The following is a 15,922-nucleotide window of genomic DNA, read 5'->3' on the forward strand; positions in this document are numbered from 1 at the left end:
TGATGTGAATTGAAAATACACCAGATGTAAAGATACTTAGCAGAATATAATGGTTTTTGATGCAATGGCTTGGGAAGTAACGACTGCTATTTGCTTGATCGAGTGCAGTGGTGTACTCTGCTGATTGGGGCAGCTGCTTTGGTAGATACAGTGTCCCCGTGGTTCAGAGGCATGAGGGGTCATTCAGGCTGATCTATATCACCCTCCATTGGGGCAAAGAGGCCTGCGTTCATATGTTTCATGGGGCCTAGTTCACTCTTGCTAAGTCTTTGGCAGCTCAGCAGTTAATATTGACAGCATTTCAAACCATTGCCCAAGTCAATACACATGGATTTTTTGTTAGGGAAATGTTTTGGTAATAATTGGGTGATTGTATGTGTGCTGCTCCCAGCTGTTTTTGGAAAACAAATATCATAAGTGACATTTTGGGCTATAACAGTGTAAAAGATGGAAATAGGGCACCCTTGCTCAACAGATTTCTTAAGCAAAGTTAAGCTGTATCCTCAAATAAGATTGTTTTGAAAAGGATTTTTAAGATGATCCTTGTGTTGTATGTAGTCAACTTTACACAACAAAATATTGCATAGATACAGTATTGCCATTGCATATTCCAGCCTATCTGCATGCATATATTTAGATTATGAACATAAAAGCTGTAAATCCGACAAAATGTTATCATTACACCTGAGTAAGCAAAAACCAAATTTCATTTAGTGAATAGCACAGTGTCAAACAGCATACCATTCACAATAATGAAGCCATAAATGAACAATTAAAAAGTTTCACAGAAGCAAAGTATACATCAAAGAAGATACACCGTTTCTCATGTGCATTTGCTTTCTAACAAAATTACTGCTTGATGCCCCATCCTCAGTACTTTAAGAGAACACCAAGGAAACAATGGAACCGTCTGAGAAATGCAACGGGCCTGATATACAACCCATGATCGGAATAGACAACCCATGATCAGAATGACAAAGCATGAAAGATGATGGCTGAGGGGCATTGACACAACCCCCACTCCTCTCTCTGCCCTCATTGTTATTGTATAAAGCTGTCTGTAGTCAGATCTATAAAGATGATGTAACGTAAGATGGAGAAAGAGAAATCAATTTCATTTAACCATTTTTAAAATGCTTTTCACCGTCAGGAACTTTCTGCTATAGAACTGGCTGTGCCTACTTCAGAGCCTTCTATGTCATCCACGTTTTCAGGGCGGAATCAATGCTACCTCCCAATCTGGAGTGCCAGTAGAAATTAGCAGGAGAAGGGCCTGTTCGGGGGCAAGAGTCAATTCTCCCCCTCAACGTGGACAACCTAATGGTATCAGCATAGAGTCAACTCCTTGAAAACTATCTTACACCAACACCTTGGAGAAGAATAGCTCAAATTACTGGTGCCTCTGGTGCCCAGTAATGATAAGTAAAAACATTAATAAAACAACACTTCAGTATTGTGAGAAAATAGATTATCAGTTGGGGTGGATGGTAGCCACCACAAGTAATAATGAAACTTTTCTTGCTAGGTCTAGGCAAGGTTTTAGTAATTTAAATGTGAGTTAAACCCATAGTTGCAATGGCACAGAACAGACAAGCTTAACTTAAAAAAAATGTCTGAAGCATTTAGAAGTGCCAAGATAGTACAAAAATACAGCACAATAAAAGTCCCACTCCACTTTGTAAAAATAGAGAATATTTAATTAACAAGCACCAAAACAACAGAAAAGTCAATATGGAAAACCAGAGATATGATTATTGAAAGTTTTTAATGAACAACGTGTCTTTGGACAATAGATTGATGACTGTCTTCTGATCTGGACTGGCAGTCTGGTGGACTCGAGAGACGTTTTTGAACATATGAACAATAATGCATTCAATATGTCCTTTACCACGGCACAAAGTCAGGATCAGATCGTCTTTTTGGACTTTGAATTGTATGTTGACCAAGGGAAAATAAACAGCAAAAATGCGAAGAGCTCACACCCCAAGAGTCAGATGAATTCCTTTCCTCTTGGGGAGATGTATCAGAGCACGTAGTAATTGCAGTAACAACATGGAAATTGCACTTAATGTGAGAATATTGAACAGAGGTTCTTAGCTAGAGGTTACAATAAGGATATTATCCTGAGGACCAAACAAGATTACTAAGGTTGATATGGACTCATACCCTCAGGGTTTATGTAGGAGACAAAAATACTCGAACACCCATTAGACTTGTGACAAGTTACCATCCCTGGTCAAATAAACTTCATACTATACTGAGACGGCATTGGAACTTGCTTACATCAGACAAAATACTCCAACCATATATATTGGGACGTCCGAGCATTACTTACCGGAGGGGTAAAACCATACTGAATATGGTTAGTCCCAGTTACCCTAAGGGACAGGTGCTGAGGAGTGCATGGTTACACAAACTGAATGAGGGGTTGTACCCTTGTGGTAACTGTAGCATGTGCAAAATGTGGATAAATGGAATTAAGGAATTTGAGTACAACTAATCCCGTAGGTTTTGGATAAGTACGCATATTGACTGTATGATGAAATATGTTGTTTATGTGATTCTTTGCAAATGTGATAACATTTATGTTGGGATGTACTATACGTCCATTGAAGGAAATAAAGCAGAGCATTTCCGAGCTCTTAAAAATCTGGATAATAGATACCCTATTGGGGTCCATGAGAAGGAATGTGTAGCACAAGGTAAACAGCTCTGTTTCAAATTTCATGTAATAGAATCTGCGATGCCTGATGTGAGGGGAGCAGACTGAGAACTTAAACTTAGACAGTGTGACGCCCGCTGGATCATGAAATTACATGCTGTTGACAGGGGCCTCAACATGGATAATGAACTCCAATATTTTCTGGGTACTTAAGGTCTATGCCCGCTACACACTACTTCTCTGTGTAATAGACACCATCCGATTACACCTCACACCAATTACTAACATAGGTATCTTGCGGAAAATAGGATATGAAATTTGTGTTGGTGCACAAGGTGTAACTAGTAGCGTATGACTTTAGACATATATTTCCAATTGTGAGAAAGATTCTGATGAAGATAAGTAATCGCTAGCACACTGAAGATCTTGTATAATGTTGTGCATAAAATGTGATATGAATAATCTCAGAATGTAACTTTAGTTAGGAGTTGATTTTCTAAGATGGCGTCTGGATATAAAATGTTGATGAACTCTCCCTTTTCGTTCCTCCACAAATACTTATGTTTTTGCAATATGAATACCCGAGGATGCCTATTAGTGGCATATGGGAGACGGGATGGCTTAAATTTGATACGGATAGAATATGTTTTAAGCTTTAAGTGTAAACTTGTGCGGGCTAATTACTGCTAGTTTGGAATTTTAAGATTGTGCCTATTTATGCAATTCTCGTAGTCTGTTCTCAATTGAATACGGTCACAATTCCGGTATATATGGGTGAACACGCTTGGCGTGCGTGTGACATGCCGTTGTTGTAGCTAGAAGTACCCTCTTTTGAATATGAGGTAGGCTGCTTTCGTCTCTGATATTAAGACAGGATGATCTAAATTTTATACAGATTGAATACATCTTTAGCCTAAATTGCAATCCTGTGCTGGATAATGACATGAGGTAAGCTGCTTTCGTCTTGGATATATCCCTTTGGGAGTGGTCCCTGCCAGTCACAAACGCAATGACTCGGAGAGCCATAGTGTGACATGATTGATCATAATCTTTAACTGTCTGTACTTTGGTTAACTTTCAATTTTGAGTATACAAGATATCGTTTATGCACTTTCTGATGCTGTTCTGTGATTCCAAAACTATGTTAGCTATGTTCTCACGCTCAGATTAACTTGTCCTATCTTTTTGCTATGTTAGCAATGTGCTCACATTGGGATTAACTTGTCCTATCTTTTTACTTATATGCACTTGATCCCCATTAGCTGTAGATATAATTACTGGGAGAGTTACATGTGACAGCACTGACTTATAACTGAGACTTTTAGGTCACCTTTTTAATACTGAACGTACATGATCTGAATGTGCAATACAATTATGCACTGAGTCTTGCTGTCTTGTGATGCTAGAATCACATGAACGATGTGCCTGTATGGAGATTAATTGTGTTACAATTTGTAGACGTAGCTGATTGGTAATATGGTGCTAATTTTCACAGATCACATTTTAAAATTGACTACCAGTGATGACCAAATTGGAAATATAGGTATGCTTTGTTAATTCTTGTAAGGATTTGGTATTCTGTTTATTAGTTACTCTGTCACTAGACTTTTATTAATTATATAATTTGATGATTAGGTATTGGAGAAAGTGTACGTTTTCCGTTGGTGACATGAATACTGACGTTACCCTGATTTATTTTTGGTGAGTTGACTTATGTTTATATAATGCTTTGGGGGCAAATTGGTCTCACACTGTTTTTGGTTTTACTTTACTCCCTTTTGGGTTTCACTTGTGGTATGACTAAAAGGCATGATTACAAAGGTGGCACAATGAATAGGCTTTGGATTGGAGTTACGACTCTTATCTACTATACCCTCATTCTATTTAGTTTTTTTTCTCTTTCCTTTTTACCCTAATACTTAGGATCACAGTGTTCTTCTGATTTACTTTATTTTCTGAGAACTTACACCATGCTAACTATGGGGGAGATTAGTGGCATAGATAGTTATGGGTTCCTTTTTATTTTGTTTTGTTGTATCCCTGCGGAAGTCGGTGGGAGATTAACCCCAAGACAAAACACGTGTTGGCTATATTGGCTGCATCTGTCTTTTGGATAGACCTCAATGTTTATGATGCTTTGAATACAACAGTTGAAGTATAACGATGCAGAACTGGCTGTAACATTGCTGAATTTGAAATTGAACACTTTGAATAAAAAGAAGAAGTCTCTACGACTACATATTTGTGGAGTTTGAAATTCATTGGACATTTGCTCAGGATAAAGACTTTTGTGTAAATGACATTTAGGGCTTTTTAGGCTCCAAATCTTGAAATGTGGGATGGACGTTTTTTCTTTATTCTTTGAGCATTTTGTGAACTAATACTATGTTAACCTGTCAACGATCTTGCACAGAGTTTGACCTTGCCAAGCTCACCGTTGTTAGCTACAAGTGTGAGTAGGTCGAGCCTTTCTGGTTTCCTCACAGGTCTGAAAAGTAGGAGCAACCCTTTCTGGTCTTCCACAGGTCCAGTAGTGTTCTGAAGAGGGTGTCCAGGGGTGCCACATTTATGCTTGGCATTAGCCTGTGGGTGAAGTGACTACTGAACCCTCCCTAACCACAAGGAATAAAGCTCCCACTTTTGCATCATTTTCTTTGTGCCCTCTGCAAACAATCCCGCATTGCCCCCTTCTGCCTACATCCAAGATGTTGAAACACTTATTACCTTGTGCATAGCCTATTTGCCCACTCCAGAGGTTTGGCCTGTTAAATGATCAACCACTCCTTTATGGTCACTTCGTACTAGTACTGAAGGCAGCTTCTCTTCCACTGGGATTGGTGCCTGCCACAAATAAAGGAGCAAAGATGGGTCCTACCCAGGTGTCAACTAACATTTACACAAAACAAAAGAGCCACCAACGACAGACAATGGTTAAGCACTTGTCAGGGAGAGGACATGCCTCTTTAAATTTGATCAAGTTCCTGGGCACAACCCAGATTGTCATCCTGCCAGTATAACAGAAAATCTAACCACATCCAAGGTGTTGGAAATTGGGCTATTGCTTAAAAAAGGGGGGTGGGTAAAACCCTAATCAAGCAGGAACTAATAATTTCTGTTAGGGTGAAATCACAAGCAAACCCCAGATTAGCGTGTGCTTAACAGTATGGTAATTTGGCACAAGGCAGTCAAGCTTCACATAGAAGAAATGGGTAAAGTATTTATACAGCACTTCAAACCGTTATAAAGTGAAAACACAATCAAACTCCTACACATTTAGACAAATAGAGTAAAATGTAATAAATTCTTTAAGACCTAAATGACAAAAATCCAATCAGTAGAACTGGAGATAAGCAATTTTTAAAGATTAAAGTGAAAATAGTGTCTAGAAGTACAAAGTACTAACTGTGGTTATCTGGTCACATCAAACCGGGACAAGGTCACAAGTTCAGGCCGACCACAATGGAGTGCAGGCCGGATACATGGACCAAGTTAGGCCTGCTAAATAAAGTGTCTTAACTCCTGGTTTGTGGAGCGTTGCAGGATCCCGGGTTGAAGATGCATTGCGAATTGGTGGTTCTGAGAGGCTGCGGGGCTTGCAATGGGAAGTCCTGTGTCGAAGATGCATCGTGCAACAGAAGTTCTGAAGAAGTTGCTGGGTTGGGATGCATAGTCCTGCATAGTCATCGAGGATACCTTCAACGAGGAGCTTGTGATGTGAAGGCCTGTGTCGAGGAAGTGTCACACAGTGGTGGTTCTGAGGAAGTTGCGGTCTGCGATGTGAAGTCTGGACGCGTTGTGCTGTGGCGGATCCAAAGCGTAGCTGCACTGAGAAGTACCACACTGCATTGGTTCTGTCCACAAGACCACCACTGGGCTGGCATAGCACCTTCAGGCCTGCTTACAAGAATCCAGGGCAGGGGTGCCACCACTTGGGGGACGGGGTAGGACTCACAGCAGAGTCCAGGTGCTGGGTTCAAGGCGGTTGGAGCAATTCCTTGCTTTGAGGCTCTGATCAGGAGGCCAGTTAACAAGCCCTTGGAGTCACTCTGGGGATCCATGGTTCAAGTTGCAGGTCTAGACCTTTTCACTCAAGCAGCATGGCAGCAGGCAGAAGGGCAACAGAGTAGCAGTCCTTCTTGCAGAGCAGCACAGCAGTCCTTCTGAGTCTTCCACAGGTCCAGTTTGTACCGAAGAGTTGGGTCCTAGGATCCATTATTTATAGCTGGTGTCCACTTTGAAGAAGGAGATGTTTCTAGAGGCTTCCACCCCCAGAGGTGTTTGGTACTTCGTGCCTCCCTGCCCTGGCCTCAGCTTGCCTAGGGTCACAAAAGACTAGTGTCAAACCCTATGTGAGTGTGTTCAGGCAGGGTCTTTGTGATGTGCAAGCGTGGTAGGTGACAGCCCCTCCCCCTCAAGTCAGAGATGGCCCATTCTGACAACACTTATTCCTCTTTGTCTCACTGTCTGGGAGCTATGCACAAAGACCAACTGCCAGCTACACTTGGTCATCTGACCCAAGATACAGGCTGCAGGTAGCAAATGGTTAGGCCAAGAAAATGTTAGTTGGAGCGCATGCAAATGGTCCTACAAAGGCTTTAGACAGGGAAAAGTTGACTTTCTAAAAGTACTTATTCTGAAATATTTGTTACAAATACAACATTTATCAGTGAATTGGGCTTGCAGTAAATATTTTTTTCAAATCCAAGAATAAGATTTGTTGGTGTTTCCTAACCGGAGATAACATTATTAAATTTAATATTGTATAACATTGTTAAATTTGATATTTTATCTGAATGATTCCAATGGAACACTGCTACAGTGGAAATAGCTTTAGGGGCCTTTTCACTGCAAGGGTATGTGTAATATTAAACTTTTACATGTCCTACTTGTAATTATCATTCACCCTATCTTATAGGCTGTAAGGCCTACTTAGGAGGGACTTAATATTATTAAAAAGGAAGGTTTAGGCCTGTCTAAAGGGGTTATTTTGTAGTATTCTAAGAAATCTATATTCAGACAAAATACAATATTGATATCAACAAGGCATGTCAGAACTGTAGACCTCATTTTGAGGGCCGCAACGAATTGACAGATGGTACCCAGACCCTGTAAGAACAGCACCACAGCAAGAAGCTATAGGTTCACCCCTGTATTTCATATCTTGTACTCATATATGCTAACTAATCAGAGGTAATTTACCTTATCAAAAGTTCAACCTCATGCATAAATTCAAATACTACTACCTTTTTGCTGATTGTACCCTACCATGGTTTTTCATGCTTTTAAATACAGCATCACTAACACAAAGGCACTAATTAGAAGCTGGGGTTTGAAATCTGATCTCTCTGCAAGTTGGAGTTAAGCAGGGATTTCAATGCTGAGTTGTGTAATAATTATCGGACCCCTGTTGTTTTCCGGTGTCTGATTTCAACAAATTAAACCTGATGAAATTTGTGGAAAAGCCACAGAAAAAGTTAAAGCATGCAGAATTTGGTTTATTAGATACTAATTTGTCATTTTATTCCTCATTACCAACTGAAAAACCTGAAATTAGAGGTGTTTAATGCCTGCAGTAAGTACCTCACCCTGAGGTAATGATATTTCACGACGAATCAAGGCCAAAATGATGAGATTCCTTTTCGCCATACACCAGGATTTAAGATGCAATTCAGAAAATCTTGTCCACATTACTAATATTTAATTTCCTTCTTTTAACAGGTACAGAAGAAGAATTACCGGCAGGAGAAAAAGAGGGCCAGCAAGCAGCTTTTCAGCGCTTTGAAAGATCCCAGTGCCGTGATTATGGCGGACTGGCTCAAGGTACCTGCCACAATACAGCACTATTTATGTTTTTCTCGTTTCAACACGTTTATCATTTAACACATGGGCTTCAAAGGCCTGCGTTATTTAAATGTAACACTGGCTTTAGGAGGGGTCAGCACCGAAGAGACGTGCACTCGTTTGTTCCCGTCGACAAGTTCTATTTTTTTCAAATATTTTCTTTGTGAATATCTGCAAACTTGAATAATTGCATCTTGCCATCACTTCCTACCTCACTTATACTGTTTCCAAGCACTTTAAAAAGCAGCTCTTTCTATTATTTTACATATTGGTGCTCAATTTCCCAATCTTTGAAGGATTAAAGTCTCCGTCTGTCATTTGCAAGACTAACACCGCCGTCTTTCCTTGCGAGGTCAGTCAATTGAGTTGCAGTAAGTAGGCGAAAAGTAAGGCTGTTACTTAAAAGGGGTACAAACTGCAAACGTGCTGTAAAAGTCGCTAAAGAAAAAATTATTGTTGTTAAATACATTCTAATTGAATACATTCTTCATATACAGAGACTATCTGTAGTCTTCAAAGCAGCAAGTTATTCCTTTATTGTACACCTGTATGCAGGGTTCTTAGTAACCATACTTTTGCCACGGTTCATACTTCTTAGCTCTTTGCAAGCAAACCTTTCTCAGAAGACAGGACGAAAACTCGTTTATGGTCCTCAGCCAGCCAGCCGCACCACCATCACTGCACAGGGTCAGAGAAGCATGTTTATCCCATCATCCTACTCTCTTCCACTGCTTTCTGGTATCACTTCCTTCAGTTAGCTCTCAACCATTCAATATTTGAATGAGTGGCCTTCCCTCAGACACGAAGGGCCACATGTATCATGCATTTTCCCGGTCTCAAACGGCACGATTTGCAGAATCGTTAGCGACAGGTAAAATGCATTTTTGTATGTATGAATTCCAATTTGCGATTTAGTAACATGTTACTGAATCGCAATTTGGAATTGTGAATACATACCGATTTGGTATTAGTCAGGGGCATGTTTAGGGTGACCCTTCCTAATACCAAATCGCAGCGGTATTTAAGAATGTTTTGAATGCGGTCACAAAACATTCGCATTTTTCCACCTACTTCTAGTAGGTGGTAACCCATTTGCAAATGGGAAGGGGACCCTACCTTCACATTCCCTCACTAATCACAACGACAAAAAGAGAAGATCTCCAATAAAGAGCCCTCTTGTGGGGCATTGCAGTGAAGGCCCCATGGGGAGCAAAGCCCTATGATAAAGCATGACAACCATTTGGGTGTGTGTGGGCATCAGAGAGTTCAGGGGGAAGCCACTTGGTGCAACAACAGGTGTGAGATCATATGTGGAATTGGCCATCCAATGGGGATACTGGTTGTCAGACAGCTGGATTGGAGCCATTGGAAATGCTAGAACTGGCTTCTTGGGCTCTGCCTTAGTAAACTTAGTTAACTTTTGCCCGTTGACCTCTGGGATCTAGGGTGGGCTGTGTGGGTGGGAGGGTGAGTGCACTATGGCCTGAATTTTGAGTTGCGGAGGCCCTTCCCAAGTATGCGCTGAATTAAGTTGATGGGGGGGGGGGGGGGGGGCACCACTACTTCCTGTGGGGGTGCCTGCACAGTCTGACTCTGATTATTTTTTTTTAAAAGGCTAAAAGTGTTGTCACACAGGCACCTGAAGTGCCAGATGTTCTTCCGATGCCCAGAGAGGCAGATGAGTTGTGATCGGGAGAGGTGTTTAATTCAAGACACTTAAGCCAGACTCCGATGCAGGAGCCATGGGGAGTGTGGGAGGTGGTGAGCGTTGTTAGAGGTCTCCAGGACTGGGGGGGGGGGGTCCCCTTTCTTTGGGGGCTCCCCACATAGCCTGACTTGATCTCTCTGCACTTTGGGGCAGCAGAGGGCTCCTTCCTTGTCCTTCCTACCTCATAGCTGTCCCCTAAGGGAACTCCACTAAGGTCGACTCCAGGAGGTTAGTGGTTCCTCTACAGCACTGCCTCTTCTCCCCTAAACAATAAACGTCAATTGGAAACAGGGGAGGGCCACGAGCACATTATACTTTGAGGACTGGTCCTCAGATGAGGAACAGTGCACTTGCTTCCAACAGCTTCTTGATTTAGAACTAATGATCAAGTGATCATAGAGAAACGACTATCCTGGATCCAATTAGCTGCAGTGGCCTTGCGGGGGGCAAGTCTTGCGCAGATGGGCTCCCAGGCTGTGGGAACAAACGATTGGAGTACCTTGGATTGGGCTTCTTGACACTTCTCAGTACTCCAGCACACTGGTGTACGTGCTGATGCACCTATACGTGCTGGGTAGCCCAACTTACCGCAGCTTGCCGCCCCTCGTTCAGCTCCTCTTCTCTCGGCTCCCTGCAGCCCGCTTGCCCTCTCAGCTACCTGCAGCCAGCCAACCCCCAAACTTGTTGAAGGGCCCAGGACCTAGGCTCGTGGACGCGAGATGTGGTGCTGAGGCCACACTCCTCTCTCCTCCCTGACCTGCGCAGCGCTTAAGGTCAGCGCAACAATCCAATACTTCCTCTTCCTCCGATCGCAATCAATGAAGTTTTGTTCAGCCCTGCTGATCAATTGGCCTGTTTGGTGGAGCCTCTTTCAGGCATGAGTTTAATGGGCTCTACATCTGTCAGACCCCCATTCTGAGGTAATTGGACAGACAGGGGATACTGGGACACAGCCGTGGGGGCTGAGGTAATTTGCCTCTACTGTCCCAGGGTTCCTCCTACAATGACTCTGCAAAGTGGGCCAAGTACAGCACTTTCAGCTAGATTCTCTGATGTAGTAGTGGTGAGCTGTCGCAGGCTTTTCAGGGAGGTTATTGAGGAGACACATAGGCTCAGGACACTACGCCACACCCAGAAACCCAATAATATAATTGTCCAGACCAGTGTTTCTCTTTTGAAAAACAAAAAGTATTTTATTTACCAAAAGACACAAAACTACACACTCCAACACTGCTCAGGCGTGAGTTCGATGTGGTTCAAGGAGGGTCTCTGCTAGGTATGCTCCCCCGTCCCCTTTCCCCTTCCACTGTATGGGCTTGGGTTTCTGGTATCATAATCGCTAGATGAAGTGCTGTGCCCCCTCCCCCCTTTAGCACACAGTCACTTCTTTGGGCTAAATAGCCAATATAATACCTAACTCAGTCCTCTTCTGGTGATGTAGAGCTCTGATTGGCTCCCGCAGATGAGCCAGTTCACTGGAAGTGCTTAGGACCAATCGCACATGGCAATCCTGCTCAGGTGGAGAGGCTACAGGCCACACATTGGTCTGTGGAAACAGTAGCAGGAGTGGCTGCCCTCTTGTGGGCTCCTGCACTCTTTCTGCACAGACGTACCTCACGTGCTTGGAGGGCCTGAATCCTCTGGTGAGTTCACTATCATGCAAGTTGAACCTTCCTTGGTGGAGGCAGTTTGGTAGTCCTCTTCTCCAGGCATAGGACTCTAGCAATGATAGAGCACTTTTAGGCATTGTAAGTGGTACACCCGCAGCAGATTGATCAGGCACAGAGATCTTCCACATGTAGTGACATGTTCAGTCTTCAGAGCAGTGTAGTTCCCTAAGCACCCTTTGGAGTCAGTTCCAGCCTAACCACCCAATAGTGGATACACTGAGGAGACAGTAAAGGTGCCCAACTCTCTGGGCAGCTGGGACCACACAGCTATCTGGGGTTGCAGGTGCACACTGGGAGCCATAGAAACAAATGATAATGCTGGCTTCAGTGTTACCAACTATTTTGACACACTTCTTCATGTCCCATGGCAATGATGACGTGGATGACACGGTAAACCTCTCAGATATGCTTCAGAAGTGCCACAATCCCACCAAAGATCTTTGGCACTCGCCTGTCACTTCAAACATGCCTGTCATGACATCCGTGAGTCTCTGGAGGACTGATCTATTTACCAGGGTCAACTGCTTCTAGCCCCTTCCAATAGTCAGCTCCGCCTGCAGGATTGATTCACCCCTTACCTCTCACTCAGGCAGGATTCCTTGGGTTCCCAGAGCAAGGCAGGCGGTTCTTCCTCCAGATCGGACTCCAGGAATATTCCATTATCCCTCAGAAGTTGACTGTCAGCAAGACACCAGCCCTGATTGTGCATTACTCTGGGTACTCTGTGAAGCATCCATTCACAGTCAGACAAAACGTGGAAGTGGAACAGCGAGTGGGTCAGCAACTCCTACTTTTTTACAGAGCTGGGAGAGGGTGTGCATTTTCTCTCTTTTCTTGCAGAACTGGTTTGGATCAGTGCCCTACTCATGTGTCCTTTTCAGCCTGATCCTTTGTCTTGAGTGATGCTCTTTTAAGTAGGGTCATCTTCACTTTGGAGCACCCACGACAGAGGCACAAAGAGGTGTGTGCAGTCTTTTCCTGACCATCAACAGCCCCATTTGATAGTGATCAGAAGGGTAGACAATGGACTGCTTCCCTTCTAAAGGGTCCCTCAAAAGCTGACAACAGAAAATGTAGTCCTGCCCCTCAATCCCAACATCCACCAAAAGGCAGAATCAGGAAGTCTAATCACCAGCCCTCTCTATCAAAAAAGCCTGCTCTAAATTCTTTCTTATTCTTCTCCACTTTACTGTTGAGTTTCTTCCCTCCAATTTAAGGAATATCAGCAATGCCCTTCCATTGTCTGGGAATGCATCCTCACCTTCATCTTGTGCACATGAATAGGCTAGGGGCTTCCAAAGTGGAACCAAACCAGTGTCACTTTGGTTTATACAGGCACTCATGCAATGCATACCTAATTTCACTAGCCTACATCACAATTGTAGTTATATTTGTATTTATATTTCAATTGTCTTTATTCGACACAGAAAATAGCCAGAAAAGATCAACACATAAAAACATCACAAAATTCATATATATGAATACACATCAGCTTGAGAACATCAAAACAGAAAGAAGTTTCTTCAGATACACTTAAACATAATTCTTCTCCAGCCCTTAATCCCCCAAAATGAACATGGACATCATATTGCACCTAGCCATCCATCGACCTTCTGCTCCTCACCGCTGCTTTAAAAAATCCACAAAGGCTCTATCGGACATCTTGACCATTTAAAAGTTGAAGGAAGAACACAGCATCCTGCTATCCCTAGGGATTCTAAAATAGGCCTTATATACATTTTATAAAATGGACAAAAAACATAAAGTGCATTATGGACTGGTCTGAAAATTCATCACCGAGACAAACCGAAGCTGGTGACCCCATGTAGCCTCCAATACCTGGGAAGTTTATAAACCGCACCACAGTGTCAGCCCTAAGATTAAAATAAGCCGAGAAAACGGCTTTGCAAAGTAGGATGCTGGCTCTACAGGTGTATAAAAACTGAGGTACTCCCTTTAGTGCATTTACTGTACTCATTTTGTAGCCTCTGGGAATTACAATGATCTGAAAAGTGGCGCTTCTCCCAAAGCTTATCCAACGCAATGTGCATCAAATAAATAAGGTACATTTTGTAAAATGATTTTTAACATAAGCCAGCCAGTGGATTGTTAACCCCCTTATCCATTTTAAGGCATTCAAAAATAATAATGTCTCTATTCAATCTAGCCTCGATGTTACCCCACCCACTGACCCAAAGAAAGAAAGGTGCTACATTTACTTTATCAGAAATATAAGAAAGATTGAGCTCTGAATGCATAATAAAATGTGAGCTCGTGGGAAGCAAACACAGAAGCTGTCTTCAGATGTGATTTTCCTCCCTCTGCAAACTAGAAACATCCCGATATCTCCATATCCCCACTCAATAAAGTGCTGCTGATGCACGCTGGGAATTAAAATGTTCAAGAGAGGTAAAACTGTCCTCCTGCAGGCTGCCTGTGGGAGGTTAAATAAGGCACCTACTGATCCTCAGCCCTGAATGATTTATCTCCTGTTCCCAGAACCAGTGCGACAAAAAAGAACCCCCAGATAATTAAAATCATTCTCACAACTCAAGGTTTGTCCCTTCGCCCTTAAGCAAGTCATGTTTTTCTTCTCTGGTCCACATGGTATTATATGCGATTTCCCAAAGTTTGTACTCAAATCCAGGAAGCTCATAAAAAATATAAAATAATCCACTAGCAGACGAAGAGCCCCTGGGGTCCGTGCCTTAAGCACTGTGTAATCTGCATAAAGCACCATCGGTACAAATACTTTGGAAATCTTTGGGATATCATAAGAGGCTTTGACCAAGATCGGGCACAAATTGTTAATAAAAAAAGTGAAGAGCAGTGGGGCCAATATATAACCTTGATGCACCCCGTGGGCAAGGGAAAATGATCTAATTGTATTTATATAGCTCTTCCTGCCCCAGACAAGGCGTTGAAGTGCTTTTGCAAGCGGCACACTACTCCGGAACCCAAAAAAGATTAGTGGTGGATTAGTATAAGGAAATATTAATTGTTCATTTGAACAGTGGACAAGTGAGTCTGTTCGTTTGATTGAATAGGATATTGGAGGGATAGAGGCGGGAAGAGTCTAGAAAGTGCTATTTAGTAGATCATAGTAGTGGGATGAGGTTTGGGATGAATGAAAGGAGGGATAGAGGAGGAAAGAGTTAGGAAAGGGATTAGGGAGATCATAAATAGCAAAACGAGGTTTGGGATGAGTCAAAGGAGGGATGCATGAGAGTACAATCTAGAAAGGGTTATTTTTGGAGATCATAGAAGTACATTTAAATAAGGTTTGGGTGAGACAAGGAGGGATAGAGAAGGAAGTAATCTAAAAAGGGTTATTTGGGATATCATAGTAGTAAAATAAGGTTTGAGATGAGTCAAAAAATGGGACTAGAAAATATATTGAGAGAGGTATAGGAGGATATATAGAGTAATGCATTGGAGAGAGTAGAAGCTTTTTTTTTCTACAGTAGATGTAAAGTAATACATAGATGAGTAACTACATAGAAGTGGGATACATGCATAGAAAGATAATATACTGAGATATAAAGCTATTTATTTTATTTGAAGAGTTTTATATAGCGCAAACAAGACCTGCTATGGTATCAGAGCGATGTACAGCGAATCAAAGACACTAAGCTGGCACAAAAGAAAATGATACACCAAATAATAGGTTACACATGCAACAAATGGTTAGTAATGTGGTAGGTCAGAGTTGTCCACAAGGATTTAGAGTTACTTTGGGAGGCTATTAGTTTATTGTCTCATTTGAGTTGTATTGTAGAAAGTCCCATATGTGCATGTGTGGATAGATAGTTAGAACTCAGGCTTTCAAGTGTTGCTGTACGTGAAGCTAATTTATTTGTGTAATTTTCAGGAGATTTTTTTATTGTGTGTTGATTTTATATTTTCATCAATATTTCAATGATGAAGCACTTGTAGATACAATTACGTATTGTGATAGATAAAATAAAACAGAAACCCATAAGCATCTAATCAAATAACTTATATGAAAACTATGCAGTGACCTATGTACATGTTAAGAAA

The 15,922-nt window shown here is 42.1% G+C and overlaps 1 protein-coding gene across 7 annotated transcripts in view; it reads left to right on the forward strand.

Annotated features, from left to right (window-relative positions):
- The window catches only part of OSBPL5 (oxysterol binding protein like 5), a 1,218,591-nt gene that overhangs the window by 832,914 nt on the left and 369,755 nt on the right, over positions 1–15,922 (forward strand). For 6 of the 7 annotated variants that reach the window (XM_085644727.1, XM_085644725.1, XM_085644728.1 and 3 more), the window contains one exon: positions 8,381–8,482. In XM_085644727.1, coding sequence (XP_085500853.1) covers positions 8,381–8,482 — 102 coding nt within the window. Of the gene's footprint in view, positions 1–2,034; positions 4,364–8,380; positions 8,483–15,922 lie in introns of those variants that run through there. The other variant, XM_085644732.1, reaches the window with a different exon arrangement.

This window comes from Triturus cristatus, chromosome 3_1, assembly GCF_964204655.1.
Source record: "Triturus cristatus chromosome 3_1, aTriCri1.1, whole genome shotgun sequence".
Lineage (NCBI taxonomy): Eukaryota > Metazoa > Chordata > Amphibia > Caudata > Salamandridae > Triturus > Triturus cristatus.